General features: G+C 50.2%; 2 protein-coding genes and 1 long non-coding RNA gene across 5 annotated transcripts; 2 read left to right on the forward strand and 1 right to left on the reverse strand.

Annotated features, from left to right (window-relative positions):
• On the forward strand, positions 1 to 11,030 carry LOC133626917 (matrix metalloproteinase-24-like). 3 transcript variants are annotated; one of them, XR_009819837.1, is made up of 5 exons: positions 1 to 128; positions 2,110 to 2,258; positions 4,376 to 4,525; positions 6,602 to 6,836; positions 10,229 to 11,030. XR_009819837.1 is itself a non-coding variant. In XM_062009041.1 (3 exons), exons 1-3 carry the CDS (start codon positions 30 to 32, stop codon positions 10,314 to 10,316), a joined length of 336 nt encoding a protein of 111 aa, XP_061865025.1. In that variant the 5' UTR covers positions 1 to 29; the 3' UTR covers positions 10,317 to 11,030. The 3 variants fall into 3 exon arrangements, 1 of the variants encoding a protein (XP_061865025.1); XR_009819836.1 differs by lacking the exon at positions 10,229 to 11,030 and having other exon boundaries at positions 6,709 to 6,728; XM_062009041.1 differs by lacking the exons at positions 4,376 to 4,525; positions 6,602 to 6,836.
• A 713-nt stretch (positions 11,031 to 11,743) lies between these two features.
• Positions 11,744 to 12,787, forward strand: LOC133626937 (interferon regulatory factor 9-like). The gene is made up of 3 exons (XM_062009197.1): positions 11,744 to 12,067; positions 12,162 to 12,277; positions 12,644 to 12,787. The coding sequence occupies exons 1-3, from the start codon at positions 11,785 to 11,787 to the stop codon at positions 12,713 to 12,715; spliced, it is 471 nt and encodes a 156-aa protein (XP_061865181.1). The 5' UTR covers positions 11,744 to 11,784; the 3' UTR covers positions 12,716 to 12,787.
• A 9,815-nt stretch (positions 12,788 to 22,602) lies between these two features.
• On the reverse strand, positions 22,603 to 24,357 carry LOC133626963 (uncharacterized). Its single transcript, XR_009819859.1, has 3 exons — positions 23,929 to 24,357; positions 22,999 to 23,087; positions 22,603 to 22,767 (listed from the first exon to the last, which is right to left on the reverse strand). It is a non-coding gene; the product is annotated as an uncharacterized LOC133626963 (long non-coding RNA).
• Positions 24,358 to 27,186: the final 2,829 nt, after the last annotated feature.

The following is a 27,186-nucleotide window of genomic DNA, read 5'->3' on the forward strand; positions in this document are numbered from 1 at the left end:
GAGCGCTGCCGGAGCCCCGCCGCGCTGCCATGGCGCCGAGGCGGCGCCGGGGCTGGGCCGCGCCGGGCTCCCTGTTGCCGTTGCTCTGCGCCCTGCTCCGCGCCGCCGCCGACACCAGCACGGGCCGGGTAGGCGCGGGAGCGGGAGGGGGCCGGGGCGCAGCGCTGGGGGCAGCGGGGCCGGGCTGCGGCGCCGGGCGCTCCCGCCCGCTGGAAGCCTCCCTGCGTCTCCTGTGGGCCCTTGTGCCGCTCTGCCAAGCGGCCGGTCCTAGTCGCTGGTGGCAGGCTGGGCTCAGGTGTGCTGCCACAGCCGCTGTCAGCTCTTGTCGGTGTCTGGGCGGGTTGGGAACCGTCGGGCAAAGGCAGCCGTGCCCCTCCTGTCTGCTCTTGAGCGGCAGCTTTCCTCATAGAGCTTCTCTCAGTGCCGGTGTGGGCGTCGTGTGGTGTTCCTTTCCCTTGCCCCCTGCTGCGTCCGAGTCTGCCGGAGAAAGGCAACATGCGAGGGCAGCCCCGCTCAGAGCTGTTTTGGTTGGCGTCCTCTGCCCTTGCTGCTCAAGGACAGCTTGTTTTGGTCAGACTGAAGGTCTGCGTGTTCCACCTCACCGTGTTTGTCAAAGACAAATGCTGGATGCCTAGCCACTGGAAGCAAATGTCCGGTCTCCGGGCGGTTTTGCAGCTTGGCTTTGTCTTGAGCCATTGATAACGTCAGCATTGAATAGCACTGTATGTCCATTTACTTGGTGAGCTTTAACATGCCTGGCCCAGGTGCTGCCTCGCACCTGCTTTCTCCTGCTTTGGAAGCAAGACCTTTCTGTCTTACCAATGGACTTTATTGTCTTTTTGTTGCTACAAAGCAATGAAGATTGCTCTTTCTCTTGTTCCTCTCCTGACTTGGACCCCTTTCATGCTGCTGTGTTGTGTTAAGGGAAGATGTGCCTCTCTCAGTGGTCATAGAATCATAGAATAGTAGGGGTTGGAAGGGAACTTTAGAGATCATCTGGTTCAACCCCCTGACAAAGCAGGTCCCACCTAGATCAAGTTGCACAGGCTACCAGTGTGGGAGCAGTGCACGCAGGTGATTCATCAGCGATTGTGTGTTGAGGACCGTGTCCCATGGGTCAGATGGATATAGTTTACAGGATATATGTGGATTTTACAGTGGTCTAAGTGTTGAATCAGAGGGCTGGGGTGCTGGCCATAAAGAAGAGAAGCACTGGGATGTGTGCATGAAAGTTTATGAAAACAGCCTCCAGTCAAGTTTTATTGCCATTTGCACTTAACGGTGAATTAACTTTCCTTTTCATTGTGGTATAAGTGAGGAGCAGGAAGAGATGGGAAGGAAGTAAAAACCCTGAATGAATGGGTGTTTTTGAAAATTCTGTCCTTAGCATTTTGACACATTTGACATGTTTTATTTAAGGTTCCATTTTCGGGGGGGAGCTGGGGAGGCTGGGAAAAAAGACAAAGCCTCTCGAGGAGAGTTGGTCTGACAGTTTGCTAGGTATCTGCTATTAGTAGTGGGAAAGTCTGTCTAACCAGAGTCCCTGCAAACTGTCCGAGGGTGAATTTCGTGTGTGTTTTGTTGCTTTGTTGTGTGGTTTTGGTTTTTCTTTTTAAAGAAATACTGCAGTGCTTAGTGCAAGTGTAAAGCTGAACCTGTGTTTGCAGGGATTGCCAGGGCCTGTTAAGCCCCTTGCTTGGAGAAGTGGTCCAGAGGCAGCAGTGGATGATGGGCACTGGATTATTGTGATTGTGATGTTGTGGGGACTTAGAAATCTTGTGATGGCAAGGTGACAGAGTGCACAGGAGGCTTCTGGAACAGGGATGAAGCTTCTTGGACATTTTTGGTGCTCTCAAAGACCTAAGTCTGCCCCAGTTACTCGGTGGGGACGACAGCCTTTTAGTGGACAGGTCTGCATTGTCCTGGGTGATGAGTGGTATGACACTGTGTCTTTAGCCCTTCTTAGAGCTCAGATGATATTACCAAACTTAACCAAAAAAGGAGAGGTGGTTGAATATTTTGGCTAGTTCACCACTTTTTGAGCAAACGTTTGGATCGGTTAATGCCAGCTTACTGTGGCATCTTACCATCTGTTTCTTTCTGTTTCAGGATTGGTTAAAAACTTACGGCTACTTGCTTCCGTCTGACAGCCACACGTCTGCCGTGCAGTCGGGAAAAGCTGTGCAGTCCGCGGTTGCCACTATGCAACAGTTTTATGGGATCCCAGTAACAGGAGTTTTGGACCAGACAACTATTGAGTAAGATTAACGTAGGCTAATTTTGTCTCTCCCTTTCTTAATGCGTTGTCAAATGACCAGGGTAATTATTCCCGCTATGAGAAGCCCTCAAAAGGAATATATTTGACTGACTCTGCCAGAGAAGAGTCACAAGAAAAGACTTCCCTAACAAAAAACACGTGGAAAACTCCACCTTTTCTTTTTGCCACCAGTACCATTTGTAAGTGTGGGGAGAAGCTCTTGTTAAATGTCATTTTTTTCTGGTACGAAGGCAAAATGTGAGTCTTGTGAGCTTCTGGAAGCAGAGGCTGTCAGGAGTTTTATTTCTGTCTCTGTCTGGGTTTAGGTGAAACTTCGGCTTCAGAAATGGCTTCTAATGTATTTCTTAATTATTTGGAGTTGTGGATCTCCATGGATGCTCTCTGTGGAGATCTCTAGTTCTGAGTTGAAGTGAGTTGTTGTAGTCTGATGATGATAGGCAAGGCTACTTAGCTGTCGATGACTGCTATTTATTGGACATTAGATGTTCTCTACTGTATGCTGACCGTGTTATTTGTTGTTTGTGATCGGTGGCTTGATGGCACAGAAGCATTGGTCTAAATCACCTAGGCTGAAGGGTCGTTGTTCTTTAAAGGCTGTTGCCTTTAGTCTTCAGTGTGTACTGTGAATTGTGATGTGAAAGCAGTACTCTAGGGGGGAGGTGGTGTTTGCTGCTGCTACCTGACTGGCATCCTGTCAGCTCACCTGGATGTCTTGTATTGGCTGAATCTGTGTGCTTTTGGTATGGAGCAGGGGAGCATCTGACGCCTAAAGCAGAATGTGGATAAGATCTTACTAATGGGAAAGAAGCATCTCATGGTGAATAAAAAAAGAAAGTACAAATCATAGAACCTGCTTAGGCCCTGCCAGAGGGTTTTCCTTTGGCCTTTTCACGTTGCATTAGCAGACCCTTTTTGAGCGTGTTCTACCTAGTTCTTCATCTCTCCTGTTACGGCACTCAGCAGGTAAAAGACAGTAGCGCAGAAGAAAGAGGCATTAAGTAGCCAAATAGTGTCAAGAACAAAGGGGTTTGGTTGTATGCTTTCCAGACAACAAGAAGAGGGAGAAACATAAGAAATGGAGAAGTAAGCAGGAGGGAATCATCCTGGACTTGGAGAGAGTCCAGTAGAGGACTACCAAGATGATTAGGGGACTGGAGCATCCCTCTGACAAGGAAAGGCTACAAGACCTGAGGCTATTTAGCCTGGGAAGACTTTATCAGTCCTTATCAATACCTAAGGGGTGGTTGTCGAGGGGATGGGACCAGTCCTTTTTCTGTGGTGCCCAGTGACACGGCAAGGGGTAACGGGCACAAGCTGGGACACAGGAATTCCACTTGAGCAAGGAGAAACTTCTTTGCCAAAGTTGAGGCGAGGGAGCCCTGGCACAAGCTGCCCAGAGAGAGTGTGGAGTCTCTTTCTCTGCCGGTTTCCAAACCCAACTGGACATGTTCCTGTGCCTCCTGGTCGAGGGGAACCTGCTTTAGTAGGGGGTGAGGCTGGATGATCTCTAGAGGTCCCTTCCATCCTCTGCCATTCTGAGAGTCTGTGAATACCTCTCCAGTGAATGTAACGTTCCCTCCTTTATCTCACAGGAAACCCCCCTGTTCTCCATTGAGGGATAGAGAAAATCCTCTTTGCTTTTCAAACGAGTTGAAGATGAAATGTTTTTTAAAGGAGGGATTTTCCATCTGGGGTATCTTTGCCATTAATAACAGTTTGTAAGTGAATGCTGAAGCAGAGCCAGAGTTGTGTATGTACAGCTGGGATGCTTATGAGTTGGAAGAGCGAGAGTGAGGGAAGAAGGGACTAGGATATTGGGGTGCCAGTTTGGAAAGTTAGTGAGCTGCTTCTGCAGCCCTGTGAGTTTGCCTGAAGGCTTTGGTTGTCTTGAGGAGGGTGTTTGGAGCCGTGAAGAAACGAGACCCCAAGCCCATGATCATGAAGCTCTGTGAAGAGCTGCCATGGTTCTTTGATGATGTGAGGAGCTGCTGGGAGCTTCGGTGGCATCTGTGGGGAGGATGGTTTTGGGCCTGGAGGGGTCTGGGGGAGGCGTTTGGGGCTGGGGGATGAACTTTGCCTCGTCTGCCTCCCTCGCAGGAGTCCACCCAGGTGAGGAGAACCTCCATCATCCTCTTGAGAGAGGTGATCGACGCCATGGAGAGGAACAAGAAGCACCTCAAGATCGTGAGGAGGAACCTCATCCCCCTGTTCTTCAGGATGAGCGACCAGCTCATGCTGGTGGCTGAGGTACAGGCACAAGTGACTGTAAAGTCACTTCTCTCTCTGGAGTTGAGAGGGCAGCAGCAGGGACAGGACTGGGAAAGGGACTGTGAACGGTAGCTGATGGGTCAACCCTCGTGGCTGGGTTATGTGCTCACACCTGCCAGCATCCAGTAGGCCAGCAGAAGGCTTGTGGCTGGCAAGTCAATGGTGTGAATCACTTTCCCTAAGTAACCTGCTGGGCCCATCCAAGAAGAGGGCTTGGATGTGGGTTGTGACATCCCTCTGAGCCGAGTACTTGATGGGACAGCAGCAGGTACGTGCCTTGTTGTGTCTACTGGAGACAGTCTTGGAAAAGAAGGCTGAGGTTACTTTAGCCTGTTAATTCAAAGGCCACAGGAAGACCAATGGACTGGGCTACCAGAGACAATAAGAAATGGTTCTCTAACTACATTAGCAACAAAAAGGCGGCCAAGAAGAATCTCCATCCTTTATTGGATATAGGAGAAAAACACAGGATAAAGGCTGAGGATAAAGCTGAGGTACTTCATGCCTTCTTCATCTCAGCCTTTAGTAGTCAGAGCAGTTGTTCCCCAGGTGCCCATCTGATGCGCGGGAGCTTTCCGCAGTCAGAGACGTATCCTCATGGAGGTAGAGTCAGTGCTCGTTTATTAGTCATACACACTGATATTTATACAATAGGACAGAATTCAGGTGATAGGAACATCACATGTATTGGTTACATCTGCAAAGCAATCTGCTGCTTGGCACAAGCTCATTGGTTAATTGCTAAAGCTCACACTCTTAGTTTTAAGCAAAACCTCAGTACAGCTGTGGTTAAACATATCCTGCTTTTACTTCTTTTCAGCTGCTCAGTTTTCAGGCAGCCTCCTCCTGGCATGTGCCCAAGGTCAAGCTGACCTGACTGTCTGTGTGAAAGCCTGGATTGTGCAAACATGCTTCTAACAAAATCCATGTCCTATATTAGAAAGACATTTCACTACAATGCCCCCTTTTTCTTCTTGCACAATCCATGCTTCACTGGTTATTCCCAACATCAGTTTCTTTACACAAGAAAGCACAGAGCCAAATACACAGAACCCTACAATTATCAGGATCAATATAAGCAATCCAGTTTTCAACAAACTTGGTACCCATCCTTCAAGGCCCATCCAGGACACTCAACCATCTAGGCCAAAAAATCCCACATCTTGCTTGATATTAGAAGTGTGGTCCATAAGTTGCTGTATTTGTTTGTGAATTGCTTTGGAATGATCATTTAGATCCATACAGCACATGCCTTCAAAATCTTCGCAACCATGACCATGAGCCAAAAGCCAAACATCTATGGCAGCTCTGTTGCAGGTTGCATGTCTAATGCTGCTTACATCACTAATCAAGCCTTCTAATGTTGTTGAGGTTTGATTACTTTGTTTGCCAAGCCAGCATCCTAATTTGCGTAGCTGAGGTAATGAAGCAGATACTCTTACACCTGGAGCAGATATGCTGGTTGCTGTTATTGCTGAGGGAGACCAAAGGTAACATGGTCATCACATTCAATAGTAAATGCACACACAAATCGTTTTGGACGACGATGTTTCCAAATCATTGTGTGATTGTGAGAAATGCTGATGTTGTTTTTGCAAAATTAGAAGAGAAGACAAAGAATTGGGTTTTTTTCTGTTACCGTTTCTGTATAGTATCAATCAGTGAACTGGCCTTGTCTGTTTCTGTGTAGCCTAAATCAGTGAATTAACTTTGGGACTGTTATCTGTTTCTGTGTAGCAACTAACATCTGTTTGTTTGAAGTGTTAATTAAATCTTAGGATAGTGGGGGGAATCCACGAGAAGATACAAAAACCAGACACCCTCTGGGGAGGATTTTAGGTGCCTGGAGAAGTTGTAAATCTTGGAGTACCTGATCAATGGGGAAACAAGGGAGGGACCTTGCGGCCGGGATAGGGAAGAACAAGCCGAATACTGTATCTATTGGGTGTGCCTACTAGCTAGGACACCCGCTCTTGCAAGAACGCTTGATAAAAGTGCTTCACTGCAGAGTCTGACCCGAGTCTTTCGCGAGAAAGCTTGTTTTGTTTCTCACAGATGGGGGCTTGTCCGGGAGCTGAAGTCGTCTTCCTGGGGGGCCTCTGTCGCTGAAGGACGGGAAGACGCATCCCGTTGATTTCAACGGTCTCGTGGATCATCGACAGGGGTTCCAGAGGAGACCAACCGGATCCTGAGACCGAGTTTTGAAGGCAGACCCAGTGAACCACAGGGGGGAAGGATGGGAATAGTAGGCACAATCGTATCAACCAGGAAACTCTGTGCACAGACCAAGGTAAGAAAAATGACTATAAAGTATTACTTTGGTGGTCGGGTATCCAGGGTAAGAAAATTGACTATTAAGTATTACCTGGATGGTTAAGGCATTCTGAGACTTTCTGTGTGCGTGTGTGTGAGACGTACAACAGGTATGAAGTGAGTGCAGAGTCCGGATCCGCGGTTCTGTTGTTCCACGAGGAAAACAGCTGGAGAAGGACAAAGCAAAAGCACAGAGTGACAGTAAAAGTCTCGGGAAGTCAGAATGGGAAATAGAAGTGCCAGGCCTGAGGGAAATAAAAGGGACAAGGAAAAGAGTCCCGTGAACATTCCTCCACATAGTCTGTCGGGAGGATGTTGGAAGCTGAGAAGACATGTCGGGTACTCAGGATACAGTGCTGTTGTTTTATGTGGTCTAAAGGGATGAGGAAACGAGTTTTGGCAGCATGAGTGTTTGTGGACCTTAGATTTTGATGTCTCCAAGCATCCAATTATTGACATCGAGTGAGCTCACCTGAAAACTTTCATAATATATAAATGATTACGTGTGTTGCTTTGTTGTGTCATTTTGTCTTGTTTTTTGTTGTTGTTGTTGCTCAGAGTGCAGTAGACTTTTTGTGGTGGCTGAATGCATTGTCCTGTTTTCTGTGACATTTGGACTTAGAGAGTAAAGTGGGACTGGTCTTTTTGTTGATGTCTGCGTCTTTCTCATTGTCCCTGTCATTTGACAAAATAAGTGTAGTGTCACAGAGAGGATTGTTTTATAAACTCAGCGCAGCAGTTCAACTTCACATTCCTGAATGAGGAAAAAAAAAGAAAAAATTAAAATTGTCTATTGAAAAAGAAAAGGAACTTGTGGGCTGAGGAAGACAAGAATTGATCTAACAGCACAGTGAAACCAGCTCCAACAAAAGGAGAAGTTGTTATTAAAGCACTCATATAGAATGACAGTGTGATTTGTAAAGTCAAATTGTAATATGGCAACATCAAAACAAATTGTTTGCTGGTAAGTTAAACACTTATCAGCCTGTAGCCAAAAAAGCTGCAGTTCAGGTTGTATACTATAAACATTAGAGGAAAAAGAAAAAATTTAAGCTGCAGCAATTGTGTGTGCTCTTAACTAAAGGCGCCTGCAGAGCTGTCTCTGCACTGTATGTGTGAAGAGTGTGTTTATGTAAAATGTTTTGCAATCAGTGAGTGAGATTTTGTGGAAGGTTTTAACCCCTTGATATGCTACGTCTGTGTGTGTGAGGAAGGTCAGTGTGTGTTATTTTTTTTGATGTTCAGGATATAATCTAAAGTTGATGTTAAAATGTATGTGAAACTCATTTTGTTTGAAGAGAAAGAAAAGATAATTGACAGGAATGTGGGATGAAATTTTAATTTAGCCTCAGAATGACTTTAGACTGGGATCATGGAAGTTGAGCGAAGGGACAGAGTTTGTCGAATAATGGTTGGAAATTTGATGTGTGTGATTGGAATGTGAAGGAAGATAGGAGTGTATTGAATGGAACAAAGAAAGAGGCACGAAAGGAGCCAGAGGAAGAAGTGTTGTGGGAAGGTAAAGGACAGCCTGGGCAGGCAATGTAGATTGTTTCCTCCCCAGCGAGATGTTGGGTGTGGGGCAGCAGGGCACTTTGAGAGAGAATGCCCCAAGTCGAAGGAAAAAGAAAAGGTGATGTCATTACTGGCTTTTGAAGATACTGAATGGAGAGGTCTGGAGTTTCGTAATGAGAAGTCCCATTGGGAGCCCTTGATAAATCTAAAGGTGGGATCCCAGGAAGAAGAGGTGGTCCTCTTGGTTGGCACGGTAGTGGCCAGAATCTCATTAAACTTTATACCCTATGGGGCAAAGTTATCAACAAATAAAACTCTTGGGAGCTAAAGGAGAGAGTTTTATGTTTAAACTGATGTTATTAACAAAGAATATAAGAACAAATAAATATTATAGTCCTTCTTCTGATGTTATTTTACTTCAGTATATTGATGACTTTTTAATTTCAGGCAAAGAAAACAGTGTGGTAAAAGAAGCCACAGATTTTTTTTTTGTTGATTATTAAACTTTTTAGGAGAGCAAGAAGTATCAAAATCCAAATTGCAATCTGTCAAAAAGAAAGTTAGATATTTTGGACATTGTATTTGTGAAGGGAAACCCAGATTGAATCCAGAGAGAATAAAGGGAGTTGTGGAATTGCTCTTCTTGCAAACAAACAAACAAACAAACAAAAAGTAATTAACAAAGTGTTTGTGATTAACTGACTATGGCCCTCTGTGGGTAAACTTTTATGCACAGAAAACAAATGGGCTAGATTCAAAATTGCTAAATGAAGAGCCAGATGTTTTAACTTGGACAGAAGGAAAAGAAAAGCTAATCCAAGAATCAAAACAAAGTGTAATCACCACTGTGTTAGCACTGTCATCTTTAGGCAAACCGCTTGTTTTGTCTGTCACAGTAGATGAGGGAGCGTTAACTCAAGAATGGGAGGGATGAATGCTGATCAATAGCACGTATATATCCAAACTTCTGGATCCCGTATTGAGGGGATGACCAGAGTGTGTACAGGCAAAAGCTGCCACTGCCCTCTTAGTAGGGGAAAGCAGAAAAGTTAATGTTTGGAATGATATTAGTAATAAATACCTCCCGATAAGTGAAAACGATTTTAACTCGAAAAGCTGAAAGGTGGCTAAACCCATTCTAGAATATTGATATAAAAGATAATGTTAAAAAACCACAACTTTTAGAAAAATCTCAACTTGAATCTTGACTGCCAGCCCATGCCTTAATCCAGCCACTTCCCTATGGAAGAGAGTCATGACACGGGAAAACTTTGAACACAATTGTTAAGATGTAACAGAGTATCAGTGTGACCTGAATTGAAAGAAATACCTTTACATACAGGCCTTGAGAGTAATTCAAGGCAAAAGGCATAATGGCTCTGCAATTATTGAAAGAATGAGTCAAGAAATAAAAGAAGCAGGGTGATTACCAAATAACTGGTCGGCCCAGACATACAAATTATAGGCTTTAAACAGAACCTTAGAGCTGTGAGAAGGAAAAGATGAACATTTTATATTGATTCAAGGTATGCCTCTGAAGTGGTATGAACTTTTGGAAAGGCATGAGAAGAGGGTTACTCAATAGCAAGGGAAAAGTATTAGTACATGGAGAAGTAATTAAACAGTTATTAAAGAATTTATCATTTCCAAATGAGATTGCAGTAGTCCTTGTGAATGGGCATCAAAAACGGAATTCTTTTAGGGCCAGGGGAAACAGGCTGGAAAAAACCAAAAAACCAAAAAGATCCTGAGGAAATAAGCCCCAGGAAAGAGAGAACCTGGCCTAAGGCCCTTTAAACCAAAGATACTGATTAAAAGAATTAGATACTGGATTGTCATTTTGTCTTTCCTCAGGAAAAAAGGGCTTATAGCCCAAACACCACCTCTCGAGTTTGCAGCCCACACCATCGAGCATGAAGGGCAGATCTTGATCAAGTCCTGAAAAGAAACCAAACTGCAACCCGAATGGCAAGGCCTGTTCCAGGTGTTACTGACCACTGAGACAGCAGTAAGAATGGCTGGAAAAAAAAAAAGACTGGACTCATTACATCAGACTCAGAGGAGCAATGGACTCTGACTCGAGGATGGACAGCGGCACGTCTGTCAGACTACAAACTACTTGTGTCTTAAAGAAGCAGTAAGAATCCAATGGAAACAAGGACACTCATTACTATTACTAACTGATGAGGTGGTGGTAGCAGAAATGTCGTTAATTGTTGAAAATGAGGGAGATCATTGTAATTATGGGCTATTGTTTGTTGGAAATCCAGGGGACAGCATCATGACCACTGGAGTGGGACAAAGTAGTGTTCAGTTAAACTATGGATAAACGTAACTGATAGGGAGGCTCCACAAACTATACAGTTTAATGCTTGTCAAATAGAACCTATGGACTTGGAGCAGATATAAATGGAAGGGATTCAGGATTGTAGTGTAGAAATCAAAGAGGGGACTGAGTCAAAGGATAGCAACTCCTACTACATCACCTAAAATAAAACCATGAGACCCACCAAATGACCCAAAGATTGTAACTATAACTTAAGTAAAGAATTTAACTGAAGTAAATACTTTAACGCAAACATTTGAGACTGAAGCAGGATATGGAGATGTAAGTGCCTGGATTGAATGGGTTTAAATATACAGTGTAAAGCCTGAATCATAGTAATTGCTCTGCATGTGCCTCAGGAAGACCTACTGTACAAGTGGTTCTCTTTCCTTGAGGATGGAGTAAAGAACCACAGGGAACGAGATGTATGACTGCCCTATACCAAGAAAAGACTGCATGGAGAAAAGAGAGCTGGGAGTCTCTCTCACTGTTATTCTCTGCTCTGCAGTGCAAAGACATCAAAGTACCTCCTGTTTTCCCTACAGTGGCCGGTAACCACACAGCTTGTCTCTCACGACAGGGTGGAGGAGCTACCGCGCATCTCAGAGACCTGGAAATGTGCACTGAGTCACTGAACGTGACTGAGGATAAAGCAGGAATGTGAGGCGATGGAGGCTGGAAAGGCACTTGAGGGCTGGGAGGGAATTGGAGGGGCAGCTGGGGGGCTGGGAGGACACGGGGGTCAGCTGACAAGCAGTTGGAGGGCTGGAGGGGGGCAATGGGGGGCAGGTGGGAGTCTGAACGGGGAAGAGCTGACCTTGCCCCACAGCCCTGGCTCCTCCAGCTGTGGCCATCATGGTGGATGCCCAGCAGCCCCTTCCCCCTGCCCAAGGTGAGACCCTCCCCCTTGCCCCTCTGCCACACCTGGGGAGTGCACCCTGGTCAAGGGCAGGGCTCATGTCCCCATCATCCCATGCTCCCCTTGACCTCCCTCCCCACGCAGGGGAGGCCGCCTTGGGCCTGCAGCTGTGGCTTGGGGGGGTTCTGGCCTGGAAGGGCTACTTGCCCCCTGCTGGCTACCCCCATGCCCCCTGGGACACCCTTGGACCCGCCTGGGCTACTGCCTCGCCTGCTCCTCCTGCCGCCCCCTGAGGAGGCCCCCCCTGATCTGGGCCGGCTACTGGCTGGGCTACGACCAGGGCTGCTGGTAGCCAGTGCCCAGCACGGGATCTTCCTCCGGCGGCGGCCTGCAGGGACACTGGCTCCTGCGGGGTGCACGATTCATTGCAATGGCCCCCACAGCCCGGGGGGGCCCCTGCTGGAGGGGCAGCTCGTGCAGCCGTTTGACCCTCAGCGTTTCCAGGAGGGTGAGTGATGTGGGGCAGGGGGGATTGAAGGAAGGGATATGGTGCTGTCCCCCCGTGCTCTGCTCCTCACCAGCACCCCCTGGTCACCCTGCAGAGCTGAGCCAGCACCGCGCTGGGCTGGGCCCCCTCCCCAAGCACCAGGTGACGCTGGCCGTGGGACAGGAGCTGGGCCCCGATGATGGGCCGCACAACCGCACCCTGGTCCTGCAGGTGAGGAGCGGGGAGGCAGCGGTGGGGCAGGGGCAGGTGTGGGGTGGGGGTTTTTCTGTGGGGCAGTTGGGGTTGCTGTGAGGCTGCTGCAGAGTTGCTGTGGGGCCTTTTGCCACGGTGGGGCGGTGGGTCGGTGGTCACTGTGGGGCAGCGGGGATTGGCTGTGGGCTGCTTGTGGGGCACTATGGGGCAGCTGGGGCTGGGGGGCGGTTGCTGGTGCCGGTGGGGCAGCTGGAGCCGCTTCAGGGGGATTTGCTGCCGTGGGGCAGTGCAGGGTTCTGATGAGGCACGTGTGGGTTGCTGTGAGGCAGCGGCAGCGGGATGAGCCCCCGCCCCCGCCGCGCCCCATAACCGCCTCCCCCGCAGCTGGAACAGGCCTTGGCCCGGCAGCTCCTGGACAACGTGCGACCCCTGCGGCTGCCTCCGCCACGGGCCTGAGACCGCCCGGCCCCCCCGAGCCCCGGCCCGGCCGCTGTGACCCGACCCCGCAATAAACCTGCGTCCGGCCGCCATTGTGTCCGGGCCGCTGGCCGTGTTGAGGGGAAAGGGCGGGAAAGCGGCGCTGCCCCCCGATTGGCCGAGAGCAGGAACGTGCCTTGAGAGGAGATGCTGATTGGCCGCCGCTCCCCTAAACCCGCCTCGCTGAGGCGAGCGGCGCTCTCTGATTGGATGAGAGCGGGTGGGGCGGGAAAAGGGCGGCGGCTCAGCGCCTCCCATTGGCCGTGGCAGGACTCGAGGGTGTCTGGGCCAAGGGCGGCCCTTGGGGGGCGCTGTGGGGGCTCTTGTGGGACTTGGGAGCCCCTGGGAGGCACTTGGGGGCTGCAGAAGGCATTGTTGGCCCCTGGGAGGCACCAAGGGGCTGCAGAAGGCATTGTTGGTCCCTGGGAGGCACCAAGGGGCTGCAGAAGGCATCGTTGGCCCCTGGCGGCACTTGGGGGCTGCAGAAGGCATTGCTGGCCCCTGGGAGGCACCTGGGGGCTGCAGAAGGCATCGTTGGCCCCTGGGAGGCACCTGGGGCCTGCAGGGTTTTGAAGACATCCAGAGAAGGAGCCTCCACCCTGTCCCTGGGCAGCCTGGGCCAGGGCTCCCTCACTGAAACAGGGAAACAGCTTTTCCTTATGTTTAACTGGAACTGTTTGTGTTCCAGCTTCATCCCTTGGGCTGTCACTGGATACAACAAAAAAAAGTGCAGCCCCAACCTCCTGACACCCACCAGTGAGATATTTGTGACTATTGATGAGCTCCCCCCTCAGTCTCCTCCAGACTGAACAGCCCCAGGTCCCGCAGCCTTTCCTCATCAGGCAGATGCTCCAGTGTCCTGGTCATCTTGGTGACTCTGTGCTGATTTCCTGGAGTGACTCCTTGCCCTGCTCAGCCTAAGAGTCATCTCATTTCTGAGTTCCTCTTACTGTTCTTCAGTTTCTGGTTGCTGGTACTCTTTTGGACTCTGTGTCAAAGCTTTGTGGGTTGTGTGTGTGTGAGTGGAGAAGATGCAGCGTAACTGTGGCGAGTGGAATGCGGCTGGAGACAAGTGAAGAGAGAAATTCATTTATGTTTTGAAACCTGGGTTTATCTGTTATGTGTTTGTAAAGCAAGGAAGTCACAAAGCAGGGTATGCAGTAACCACAATTCACCAGGTGATAGAATCTGAATCCTTCTCCACAGGAACATCTGCACAAAAGGCTGAGATAACAGCTCTACCTAGAGCTTTGGAATGGGCCATATTGAGAAAAACATAACATATGGACATATTCTAAATGTGCTTTTGAGGTATTACATGCAAGTGGTGAAAACAAAGGCTACTCCCAGCACAAGGAAAACAAATAAAACAGGCTGAAGAGACATCTCAACTTTTTTTAAAAGCTGTAAAATTGCCAGAAGGTGGCAGGAAATGGGGCATCAGAGAGGTAACACTGAAGCCCCTTCCCCCTGCCCAAGGTGAGACCCTCCCCCTTGTCCCTCTGCCACACCTGGGGAGTGCACCCTGCTCAAGGGCAGGGCTCGTGTCTCTGCCATCCCGCGCTCCCCTTGACCTCCCTCTGCACACAGGGGACGCCGCCTTGGGCCTGCAGCTGTGGCTGGGGGGGGGCTCTGGCCTGGAAGGGCTACTTGCCCCCTGGTGACTATCTGCTGGCTGCCCCCGTGCCCCCTGGGACACCCTTGGACCCGCCTGGGCTACAGCTCTTTTGCCCTGCTGCTATCACTTTGCTAGAGAGGTGTCAGCCTCTATTCTCCTAGATATTTCCTAAGGATTTCATTTTAAAATTCGGTCACATGACATGCTACAGAGTTTTCAGCAGAACCTTACACAAACCGTGGCATGAATTGAGTTTTCATCTCTTGAGCTTCATGAGAACTCCACTACTCTGAACATTACCATCATCAAGCACTGAATACAGTCAGAAAAGTACCTTCTGTTTTATCTTTCCCAGTATCATCTAGAAGACAAAAAGGTAACACGGTAAGACAAAAAGGTAACACCAAACCCACATGGATATGTAGGAAAGGTCACCAGGACCTTCCAGGATAGTTCTAGCTATGCTGACACACTAGCAATACATTGCCAGGTCTCCCACGCCTCAACGTTTGTTTCATGTACAAGCACTATCTGCACCTTCCCAACAGCTGCCCTATGCCCAGCAGGCTCCCAGGAATCAGCCCCCACATAGATTAGTCCTGTGCTACCAAAGCCAATCAGAACTGCACAGAGATCCAATCAAAAGTTCATTCCCTCAAAGACAGTCAAACTCCCTGCCCCATATCAGCTCCATCACAACATAAGGAGACAGGGCAGGGCAGGAATCTGTTCCAGAGGCAAGCAGCAATACCAGCAGCCAGGGGCTTCAAGGGCTTGAGCCCAGCATCAGCGTTCGCAGAGCTGGCACTAGACTTGCACTACACGTGGCTGCCTAACTCCTCTTTCAACCCCTCTACACTTATGTCTGTCTGAACCATCGTATTCTACCACAGTGTGCTCCAGAGCTCAGCTACACACTTTCTAAAACAGATCTCATTAAAAAGCCCAACTACCTGGTTGTAGGCAGTACTCAAGTTGTCAACAGCCTGTGCTAATGGCAAGCTGAGAATGTTTATCTGGACCAGTTCCCTATTCAACTTACTTCCAAGACATACAGGCCCTCCTCTAACCACATGGGCCAGGGTCCAAGTCCAGCAACCTCCTCTCAGCAGGGCAGATCTAAGGCAAACCAATGAGAAAGCTGCAGCTTGCTACTGTTGGTCTTCATCAGCTGAGCTTTTTGTCAGCAGTTCTCTACTGAGCAGCTTGGATAACCCTTTCTGTGTTCCAGGGGACTTACAAAAACACATTGCATCCAAACCAACAGAAGACAATTACTTGGAGCAGGATTCAGATATTTATGGTTGCTCCCTTACACTTTTTGTTTTAAATGAGGCACCAATTAACACCATTTTTTAGAACATCCAGATTTACACTTGGCACTTTTCACATACAGACAATTGCATTCCTCCAGCTGCTTGGCATGCAGAAAACAGGTGATTTCCAAAAGCAGTGACTTCCAGCTCTTGTCCAGACACAGACAACTGCTCTCCCCTGTTCAGGCTCCAAGGCCTCCACAGGACTCTCCTAAACAAAGGAAACTGTCACTTTCAATTGCCTGCTATTGAGCTGGTGGGAGTGCTGTCTTCAAACACCCGTGTATCCCAAGGTGAGGGACCCACATAACAGGCTTCACAAGGCTTACAAGACACTTACAACACAAGTAAGACTAATACTTGGTTCCCTCCAGGGCCATGTGATTGATTACAACAAACACAACAGTGACCACTTCTGTGAGGTGCCAGCACGCTGCCTGTCCCAGGTGCTCCCAGGACTACTCGCTTGCCTATTGCTGAGCAAAATTCCAGTTCAACCCACTAGCTGCAGGGAGACACAAAGTTTGCCAAGTTTTTTGATTGCAGGGTATGAGAAGGCCTTTCTAGGTACTATCCCCTGGTTTCCTTACAGGAAACTACATATCCTCCACTGAACAGACCTCCACCCTACCTTCCTTTCAGGTGTTGTTCCTTCCTTCTTCCCACTGGCAAAGCCTGCCTGGCAATTTTTACACAATTGGGTACCACTCTTGGAGAAAAGAACAAGCTCGGGATTTGAGGCCATGTGGGGAAGGAGATTAAAAACTTTAGGCCTCCATAATAAGTGTAAGCAGAATATGCAGAATTTGTTGCCTAACAAAGGAAAACTCCAGCCTCCACCTGAGCCCTTTCCACTGCTGCTCTCCTCTGCTTCCTTTTCCATGCTTTGCCCCTCAGACCTCCACCAAACGTCCACTTTTGCCCTCACAACTCCACCAAATGCCCACTTTTGCCCTCAACACTCCACTATCACCCTCAAAACTCCACTTTTTCCCTCAAGAGTCCACCAAAACCTCACTTTTACCTCAAAACTCTATCACAACCCAGCATTTGCCCTCAAAACTCCACCAAAACCCATTTTTTTTCCCTCAAAACCCAACTTTCTCTTTCAAAACTCCACTTTTGCCCTCAAAACTCCTCCAAAACCCAACTTTTTCCCTCAGAACTCCATTTTTTACATCAAAACTCCTCCAAAACCTAACTTTTGCCTCAAAACTCTACCAAAACCATCCATTTTCCCTCAAGACTCCACCAAACCCCAATTTTTTCCCCTCAAAACCCAACTTTCTCTTTCAAAACTCCACTTTTTCCCTCAAGACTCCACTTTTGCCCTCAAAAGTCCACTTTTGCCCTCAAGACTCCACTTTTGCCCTCAAGACTCCACAAAACCCAACTTTTTTCTCTCAAAACTCCACTTTTTGAGGTCATCTAAGGGAAAAAGTGAAGTTCTGGTGGAATTTTGAGGGGGAAAAGTGCAGTTTTGGTGGAGATTTGAGGGAGAAAGTGTGTTTTCAGTGGAGTTTGGAGAGGAAAAGTGGGATTTTCATGGACAGCTGGGGGGAAAATTGGGGTCTTTGAGGGAAAAAGTGGGGTTTTGGTGGAGTTCTGAGGGGAAAAGTGGAGATTTGAGGGAAAAAATAGGGGGCTTGTGGACTTTAGAGGGGAAAAAGTGTGGTTTTGGTGGAGTTCTGAGGGAGAAAATGGGGTTTCAGAGGAGATTTGAGGGGAGAAGTGGGGTTTTGATGGACTTAGGAGGGGAAAAAGTGGGGTTTTGGTGGAGTTCTGAGGACAAAACCCCATTTTTGAGGTCAACTAAGGGAAAAAGTGAAGCTGAGGGGAAAGGTGGAGTATTGGTGGAGTTCTGAGGGGAAAAGGGGGATTTTGGTGGAGTTTTGAGGGGAAAAAGTGGGGTTTTGGTGGAGTTCTGAGGGGAAAAGGGGGGTTTTGGTGGAGCTTTCAGGGACAAAACGTAGATTTGAGGGAAAAATTAGGGTGCTTGTGGACTCCTGAGGGGAAAAAGTGTGGTTTTGAGGGGAAAAAGTGTGGTTCTGGTGGAGTTTTGAGGGCAAAACAGGGGTTTTGGATGGTTTCTGAGGGCTGTTTTGAGGCCTGGGCGGCCATTTTTGGCGGGAGACGGCGCCCATTGCCCCTCCCCCCTCTGATGACGTCACAACGACGCTCTGATGACATCACAATGCCACACACTGCTCACACAAGGATGGGGAAGGGGCTAAAGCAGGTTTACTTTGGGGGGAGGGGAGTTGGAAACACCCCAAATCCCCACAAACAGCCCCAAAAACAGATCTTCGGTCACGTCACCTCCCGTGACGTCTCCTAAAAGAACAATAAAAGGGGGGAGAGGGGTCAGCAACACCCCAAAACCTGATGCAGGGTCCACAACCCCCTCCCCAAATCCAGAGGTCCCTCCACTACCCCATTTTGGGCTGCCCCCCACTCAGTTTTAGGCCTTTTCCCACCGTTTTTGCCCCTCCCCGCTCTCATTTTAGGCCTCTTTTCATCATTTTTGGGCCTCCTCCATCCTTTTCCACTCCTCCCCCCACTTTTTAACCCCCTTTTTTGAGGTGCCCCCCCATATTTAACCCCCTTCTCACCACTTTTACCCTCCCCCCCTCATTTTAACCCCCTTCCCCTCATTTTTAGGTGCCCCCCCCCCCCCATTTTGAAAAGCATCTTTCTATAACAAATTCATCATCTTTACATTAAAGATGCAGCAACTTGTCTCAGATGGATTTTTTGGCTGCTGATTTTACCTAGCAGTTAGCCTCCCCTCTTTTGGGCTTACCTGGTGGATGAAAAGGGATGGAATTGAGATCCTCCCACCAATGCTGGCATTCCCAGCAGCTTCAAAATCCTCCCCAAACCCCCTTTGGCCAGGGCTCAGAGGCCTTGGCACAGCACTGACCCTCTCTTCTGCCCACCACCTTTTCCTTACTCCATATATCCCAAAGATACTGACTCAGCCCTTGCTCTGTTGCAAAACAATGTTGTTTATTTGAACGAGAACAGCAAACTGATTGCTAAAACTGGTAAGAGTGAAAACAACAATAATAATGATAATAATGTAACAATATTTTAACAAGCCCCTAAGAAGATTACAAACATAAACTTAATGCTTCTTGTTCTGACGAACAATCACTCCGAGAATTACATTGGGCCGAGATGACGCCAGACCTGAAAGGGAACACAAACAGTGCACCGCTGAGAGACTGAGTTCTGATTCTGCTGTCAAGAGAAACTTCCTAATTCCAGACTGACCCCCACAGAACTTGTTTGTCTCAACTCCATGAGATGACCCCTTGCAATTCCATTCTGCAATAACCTCTGTTCACACAATATCCCCCTAGATCACCCATTCTGCCACCTCTTAGGTTCAAACCTGATCCCATAGACACCTTATTTCCCAAATAATATCACACAGAGAGTAAGACAGAGACAGGTCAGCTCCTCACATCTGCTGCTTCATAACTGCTGGTGAATCTTTTGCAAATCTTTGCTGTGCCAATGAAGAATGACCTGCATTGTAACGTTTTCAGCTTCTGCAGCATTTAGCCTCCCCTCTTTTGTGCTTACCTGGCCCATGAAGAGGCAAGAGTTGGGATGGAATTGGGTCCTCAGAGCTCAGGGGGATCAGGTAAAAATTCTTGATACTTCTCTTGGGAGTATTAGTTACAACCCCAAAACAACCACGACTGATCAAGTAGGCGTAGAGAGACACATAGGCATAAATATCTTCCTCTTCATACACGGGACGGAAACGAATCAAACACAATTCCTGCAATAGAAAAGCAAAGGGGAACAATTCAGCCTTCAACAGAGCAGCAAATCAAGCAGGAAAGGGCCAACCTCAGGGGTAAAAAGCAGTGGTACAATTATCACTCTCTTGATGTTTCCCAGGCAATAGTCCAGCTGATACCATCTGTCCTTATCAGAAATACAGTGCTCGTCTGACATCAAACTCAACAGCTGGATGCTCCAAGTGATCCAGAAAGAAACAGAAAAGTCTCAGTTTCGGGCCTCTATTTTTGTACAGAGCATCAACTTTCACTTCTGAAGTGGACTTAGTACTGAATTCTATTTCCTGCATTCAATGATCAGATCTCCTTATTTCTAGATGGAATTTCAGTCTTCAACATTGAATAATTAGTTTGTGTTCAATCGTTACAAATGAATTAGGAGCAAGGAGATTTAAGTGCTCTGCAGGAGAGAGAGATCAAGGGGATCTGCATCTCAAGAGCAAGAAATAAAGAAGATTTTCAGTGGATACCTGATGAGGTGCAGTTCTGAGGTCAGCAATGTAATCCCAGACTGCCTTCGGTGGGATCGTCCCACCAACCCGAAGCGTCTCTGGTAATTCCTAAACAAGAAGCATCACATGGCAGGGTGAGAAACACCAAGAGACTCATGAATGTCATCATCCAACTGGTTTCAGTTGAAAATTAGTGAGAAGGATGGTATTTTTCATCCACGGACAACCAAAACTTTCTGACAGGTCACATCAGTGACCCATCTCGGTTCAGAACAGAACAAGGCATCGACCTGAAATGCTGCCTTGTTTGGAACTTCTTTCCCAAGAAGGAAGCTGACAGGAAGCTGTTCTTCCAGATCCAAACACATCTCAAAACACATTTACAGCCCTGAGCATCCTCCACCAATCTGAGAGGAATTTTTAGAAGGTGCTTTTTCCCATCCTCCAGCTCCTTTTCCTGTTACTAAAGAGATGCCATCACCATGAGCACTGTTCTAATAACAATACGCAGCGTCCCCGGCCTTTCTAGCCACAGAACTGCAGAACAGATCCAAAGACAAAGACATGGCAGTGCTGACCTCACTAAGATTATCAAAGCAGCCAGACACAGGATATGCTTTGCTGAGATACGTGGCCACACTCCGCAGCTTAAATAATCCTCTCCAAACGGCGCTGAGGGAAGAGTCCGAGCCAGAAGTGTCACTGTCTTGAGGCGAGAATGACTCTGCAACACTGCCAAGCAAACACAAAGCAGGAAGGCTGCCTGAACTTTCAAGTTGATCCTGACTTTGGGCTGGGGGACGGGGAGCAGGACGGGGACACTTGGGACTGTGAAAACGGCCACATGAAAGATTCAGTGGCTTGGCTTTGTCCTAAGTGTACGCACGGGATATTGGGTGACCCATGAACTTCAGGCTCTGCTGCTGGACTTGCCGCAGGGCTCTGAAACCTGGGCTGCACTTCTGCTTTTGATTCTGACTCTGCCTTTTGGATGGGAGCAAACAGGTGGGTTTGATGTGGACTGTCAAGGTTGTGCGGAGCAGTGTCACTGTTTGGGCTTTGTCCAGGTTGGGGTGGCTCTTGCTGCTCCTCCAAGTGAAGAAACACAAAACACATTCCGGTTAATCCTTAACTTCAACCATACAAAACCACTTTGGAAACCAGTAAGTGACTTCAGTTCTTTACCCAAGAAGAAGTTTACAGCACCTCAGAGCTCTTGAATAACATCTCATTCTACCATGCTCTGAGGTAGGCAGCTCATGTTCAGCTCCCTGACAGGACGAGGCTGCAGTGAGGTGGGAGTCAGTCTCTGCTCCCAAGTAACCAGAGATGGGACAAGAGACAACGGGCCTGAAGCTGCACCAGGGGAAGATTAGTCTGGGGATGAGGAAATATTGCTTCGCCCACAGGGCTGTTAGACACTGTCCCAGGCTGCCCAGGGAGCTGCTGATCTCCTGTCCCTGCAGATACTGCAAAGCTGTGGAGCTGAGGAGGGCCATGGGTTAGTGGTGGCCTTGGCAGTGTTACGTTAGTGGTTGGACTCGATGCTCGTACAAGGACTTTTCCAACTAAAGCCATGCTGTGAGGCTGTGAGTCTGTGATATTTACAGCTGCCACGTGTCCTCGCTTCACAGCTTTTTTCTTCATTTCAGGAGACCTGCTTCCTGACTCCATCCCCTGAAAGAGACAAAACCAGCTTGGTAAAGTCATTTGTTCTGTACTTTGCAATGCTTTGGCTGGGGGTAGGAAAAAGGTCTTTTGACACTGACCATTATGAGTATGTCCTTGGGAAGAAAGTGCTGCATTAACATCATGTGGCGGGTGAGCATGGGCACGCTCCTAACCCCTGTGCAAGGTACTGTACGGGACTCAGTACTCCCGTTTTTCCCGTTTGGGCCACACTGTTTTTCAGCAGAAGCAGCGTCAATGTGCATCTGATCTGACACGATTCTGCTCCTGCAGAGCTTCATGCGGGTTCAACTTCAATGCAGCTTTGGAAGTCTTGCCACGTGCGCTTCCCTCTGCAACCTGAGCTAGCTGGACCTGCTTTAGCAGGGGCTTGGAGATGGTCGGTAGACGTCCCTTCCAACCCCTGCCACGCTCTGAGGAGTCTGTGGATTCGCTACGGGGTTTGTTCTCAAGGCAGTTATTCAATTGCACTTGAGATACTCCCGGACATGTCAGTTGAAGCAGCAAACTGGCTGTCTCGCTTGAAAAGAGCTCAAAAGCCGTGATCAACTTCAGCTTATTCCTCAAATACAGCACGTGAATTGCACTTCTAGACCTGAGAATTCTTGCTGCCAACTGACAATGATTGTAGTTCCCCTGACAGACAATTCTAGATCTCTTCTAGAATTGGGCCACAAAGCTGGAGAAATGCATTTCTTTCTGTTTCCCTCCCCTTTAGATTGCAGGTAAAATAGTGCCGCTTTCCCCAAGCCAGTGACGCACTGGAACTCATTTGGGACCTAAACTCCAGCAGCAGTTCAAGCACAGAAGTTCCTGGCGGTCACCAGAACATGATGAAGTTCCACTTCTCTTGTTGAACTCACCGGGCAGAAGATCGCCTCGAGCGCCCACAGATGATGAACGTGGCACAAGGCAGGTGAGGTTTGATCCCACCGTCCCTGAGGTCGCTCTGCCTCGAAGTGACTGTCTGCTCCTGGGGACAGCGGTTGGCGCCTCTTGTTGCCATGGCAATAGGACAACAGAGCGGTCTCCTGGTTAGTGATGGCACACAGGGGATGGCCAGCATCAGCTTCAAGCTGAGGAATCCCAGGTCTGCACGAGCTGTAAGGACCGGCACGGCTCTGCTCTGGCTGAGACAGCTCTGGAGAGGCCGAGCAGAGAGAAAGCTAGCAGTGACTTAGGAAACCTCGTCAGGAAGGAAGGAGCCACCCTTCTTTCCAAGCCCCAGGAAGGAATCCAAAGGCTGAGCATCTGCTCATCATCCTTCCATCAAATTGCCAATAAACAGTTTCTACTTCCCCAGTAGAACACTTAAAGCTCAGTGTGCCTCCTCCCCCACCTCTGCTGGTCACTCAACAACCAGAGCACCCACCTGTTACTGAAGACCTTGCTGCAGTTGTAAACCTTAATGGACAGCGTTTCTCCCACGGCCAGCTTCCCGTAGTGAGGCCAGCCAAAGAGCTACAAACAAACAGAGGGGAGAGAGACGACAGGTCATTCCCAGACACGCTTTCCCATGTTTCCCACGTGGCTCGTTGGTCTCCTCTGCAAGGTGACCAAACCACTGAGCATCACAAAAAGCCGCTGGGGCGGGCAGTTATTTTCCTGCTGGCCAGGGCAGACCCTGCAGCTCGCAATGGAGGAAGGGATGGGAAGGGAGTGAGAACCCCTCCAGCAGCACACAGCTGTAGGTCAGCTGCTAAAGCAGCCACAGCATCATCTGGAAAGAGGAGGATGCAGGTGCCTGCTGCGGTGGCTGAGCTGGTTGCAGGGTGAGACGGTGCATGAGGAAGGTACCATGGATGAGATCCCCTGAGGCTGCAATTCACCTCACACCCAAAGTGCCCAACTGCCTTGAGGCTGGCAAGAGGGAAAGGGCCCTCCTGCCCCTGAATCCTTCTCCTTTCTCCATGGAGCACAGAGGCATCCAGGCGGGATGGGAGAGATCCAGGTGCTGAGAATTCCCTGCTGCTCTGGTACAGCCAAGCTCTGACCGGCCGTGAGGAACATGGGCTGACGCTGCCCTGCGCCCCGGCCCCCTCCCACACCCCACAGCCGCCACGTCCCATCCCATCCCATCCCATCCCATCCCATCCCATGCCACCCCACCCCATCCAATCCCATCCCATCCCATCCCATCCCATGCCACCCCACCCCACCCCATCCAATCCCATCCCATGCCACCCCATCCCATCCCATCCCATCCCATCCCATCCCATCCCATCCCATCCCATCGATGCTGTGGAGGGACCCCCGTGCCCCGCACACCTCACTTTGCCCTCATCCCCCACTTTGCCCTCACCTCCCCTCTCTGCAGTGGGGGTTTCAGTTAGTCTGTTCCCGATAGCTTCTGTCCACAAACTCTTTACCGGGTCTTCACTGCAACCCCCTCCCCCTGTTACTAAGCCAAAAGCTGCTCCTTGCTAAACCAGAACATGTATTTACATTTCTTCCATTCAGGAACAGAAAAGATCAAAGATACAAAGCAGGGGCAGGGAGGAGAATTGGTGTGAATGGCACAATCTCAAGGCACTGAGCACCCATAGCTGCACGGCAGGGCCTGGGTGCTGACAGCTCTCTTCACCCCAGGGATCCAGGTTGCCAGCACCAGGCTGCAGTCTACACCTTCTTTATCTCTGGTGGTTTCAGAGGTGGCCATCCCTGCCATTTATAACAGGACACCAGCTGCTTGGGCACTTCAGCCAGAAGGGTCTGGGAAAGCGCTTCCCGGGGAGCCTGTGGAGACAGCAGGGAGAATGAACCAGAAATGCTGCACAGGAAGGAGCCATCGGGCCAGTGACAGCCCAGAGCACAGCCCCTGCCAGCCAGGTCTCACTCCCTGTCAGCCTCAGGGAGCACTGCTGAGGAGAACCATGTTTCCACCCCTGCACTGCTCCCACCTCAAGCCAAGGCTCACACAGCCTTTCTATATGGCCCTGATGAGGGTGGGAAACTACCCCAAGCACTAGCAATCCCTCTGTATACACACCATCCTGCTTCTCCTAAACCTGTGGTTATACAGGGACAAGCAGAATGGTTCAAAGTCACATTATACCCTGGGGCCCCGGCATTGTTTCACAGTGACACGACTCAGGTGAACACAGTTCACAATCCCCCATCTTCTTCTTTATGGTATTGATTCGTGGTTTTGTTTCTAATCGAGTCAGTACTTGCCGAATTGGTATCAATTTCAGATCTTCTTTTGTTTTTAGTCTCATCAAGGAATGAGTTTTCTCCTTCCCTGGTTCTGAATCAACGGGCCCTGCAGTTATCTGCATTCCTTGTGTAACCGAGTGTATTAATCTGGTAAAAAACAGGTATTAAACATGGAATTATTAAGAATCCTCCAAATATCCCCAGTACTACTATCCCAAGGTTAGGAAGCCAATCACCGTTCATCAGGTTCCCCCCTCGTCCTCCCAGATCGATTCCATTGCAAGTCTGAACTGGAACATGTGCAATTTCCTTCATTTTGTTACCAGTTGATAGAGAGTGTTTCCTTCATCATCAATTTCTAATCAACACTTACTAAGACTAAATTTTAACTTGGGGGAGGTTTTGAGGGGATTTTGCGGTCCCCTTGGGGATTGGGGAGGGGTTTGAGGGGTTTTGGGGTCCCCTTGAGGCATTGGGGGGAGGTTTTGGGGTCCCCTGGGGGTTTTAGGGGTGGGTTGGGGGGTCTTTTGGGATTCCCTTGGGGCTTTGGGGGTGGTTTTGGGGGGCTTTTGGGGTCCCCTTGGGGCATTGGGGAGGGGTTTGAGGGTTTTTGGGGTCCCCTTGAGGCATTCGGGGAGTTTTAGGGTCCCCTTGGGGCATTGAGAGTGAGTTTTGGGGTCCCTTTGGGGCATTGGAGGGACTTGGGCAGGGGCTTCCCCTAGAGAAGAGGTTTGGGGAGGCCCCGTTGTCCCCTTCCCACGCTGCTTTGCTCCACGGGCTGGAGGGGGCAGCGCTGGATCGCACCGAGGTGCTGGTGAGGGCTGGGGGCGTGGTCTGGAAGGGGGCGTGGCCTGATAGGGGCGTGGCCTGCTCTCTGATTGGTCACTTTCCCCCACCCCCCGTAGGAGCTGCTGGAGCCCCGCCCCCCGCAGCACTAAGCCCCGCCCCCTCCCCTCTGTGACGTCACAGGCACAGGCAGCTCCTCGGCCAATCGCTGCCCTGCTGCTCCCCGCAGGCCGCGTGCTCCTGCAGCACAGGGAGGATGCTCCTGGCCGTGCTCCCGACAGCCTTGTGATGTCACAGACAGTCACAGGCCCCTGTGGGACACGGCAGCAGCCCAGCTGCAGACTGCCCAGCACACGGCAGACGTCGAGCCCTGGAGGCAGCAGCGAGCCCTCGAGTCCTGCCCTCAGCAGCCAGACGTCGGCACGTGCCTGAGGAGCCGCCGAGTCGCAGCAGCAGCGCCTGAAGCCTTTGAGTCCCACCGGTGGCAGCCGGCGAGTTCTGCCTGCGGTGGCTGAGATCCCGACCCGCCAGCAGCTGAGAGGACAGCAAGTGCCAGCAGCGGCCATGGAGGTGCCCAGGCAGGAGCAGAGGGACGGCTGTCCCGTCTGCCTCGGTCCCCTGCAACGGCCCTGTGCCCTGGAGCCGTGCTGGCACGCCTTGTGCCAGGCCTGTGCCCAGCGCTGGGCCGCCGCCCACTGCCCGCTGTGCCACCAGCCCATCCTGGCCCTCTGCCTCCTGCCTGCAGAGGAGGGCGACGCCGGGGGGGCCCGGCAGCCTCACGGCCGCCTCCGTCCCGCCGCGGGGCCGGGACCGCGGCCGCAGGGGCGACGGCGACGGGGGCCCAGAGGGCAGCGGGGCCGGAGAGCCGGGGCTGAGCGTGGGCAGCGCGGCCCCGCCGGGCTGCAGGACAGGCGCAGGCGGCCCCGCCACGTGCCGTGGCCCCGCCAGGAGCCGCTGTGGCTGCGGCGGCTCCTGGACCACGAGCTGGGCTCCGGGGATCACAGCAGGGACCGGCAGCTCAGCTTCCTGCTGGCGCGCCGCCGAGATCCCGCCTGGCTGCGGCGGCTCCTGGACTATGTGCTGAGCTCCGAGGACTACGCTCAGCTGCGCTGGCTGCGCTCCTGACACACAAACATCTCCCTCTGAATCGGCCCCCGGCGCAGGCTGAGAGGGGCCAGGCCGGGTTCCTTCTGTGCGCCTTGGCTCATGGCTGCAGCACGCTGAGAGTGGCCACAGGCACTGCGGGAGCCTCTCCTCGGGAGCCTGAGGACACGGCAGCACAGTCCACGCGTGACAACTGCGGCCTTTCCATCGGGACTGAGCGTGGGGCTGCAGGCACTGAGCCCTTGCACCTGCCATCGCTCCTTTGCTGCTTTCCTTTGCTGCTCTTACAACGCTTTGTTCTCTCCTCGTGGTGTTTTATTAAACTCTCCTTATCTCAACCCACAAAGCTTCATCTTTTCCTCCCGATTCTCCTCCTTGCCCTGCTGAGGTGGGGCGCAGTGAACAACTGCAGGCTTTGCTTATTGTCAGCTGGCTTTAAATCACAGCAGCCTTTGGAGCCTTTTCAGTGTGGGAGCAATCTCGAGATGTTTGCAGTGAGTCTGCTCAGCCCAGA

The sequence above is a fragment of the Colius striatus genome, chromosome 16, assembly GCF_028858725.1.
Source record: "Colius striatus isolate bColStr4 chromosome 16, bColStr4.1.hap1, whole genome shotgun sequence".
NCBI lineage: Eukaryota > Metazoa > Chordata > Aves > Coliiformes > Coliidae > Colius > Colius striatus.

Bases quoted from the DNA above. Each gene is read 5' to 3' on its own strand.
- LOC133626917 (XM_062009041.1), top strand. From the start codon at position 30: ATGGCGCCGAGGCGGCGCCGGGGCTGGGCCGCGCCGGGCTCCCTGTTG. The intron at 129-2,109 runs GTAGGCGCGGGA...TTTCTGTTTCAG, and splicing joins CCGACACCAGCACGGGCCGG to GATTGGTTAAAAACTTACGG. The intron at 2,259-10,228 runs GTAAGATTAACG...GTCTTTCCTCAG, and splicing joins TTGGACCAGACAACTATTGA to GAAAAAAGGGCTTATAGCCC.
- LOC133626937 (XM_062009197.1), top strand. From the start codon at position 11,785: ATGCCCCCTGGGACACCCTTGGACCCGCCTGGGCTACTGCCTCGCCTG. The intron at 12,068-12,161 runs GTGAGTGATGTG...GTCACCCTGCAG, and splicing joins CCCTCAGCGTTTCCAGGAGG to AGCTGAGCCAGCACCGCGCT. The intron at 12,278-12,643 runs GTGAGGAGCGGG...CCTCCCCCGCAG, and splicing joins ACCGCACCCTGGTCCTGCAG to CTGGAACAGGCCTTGGCCCG.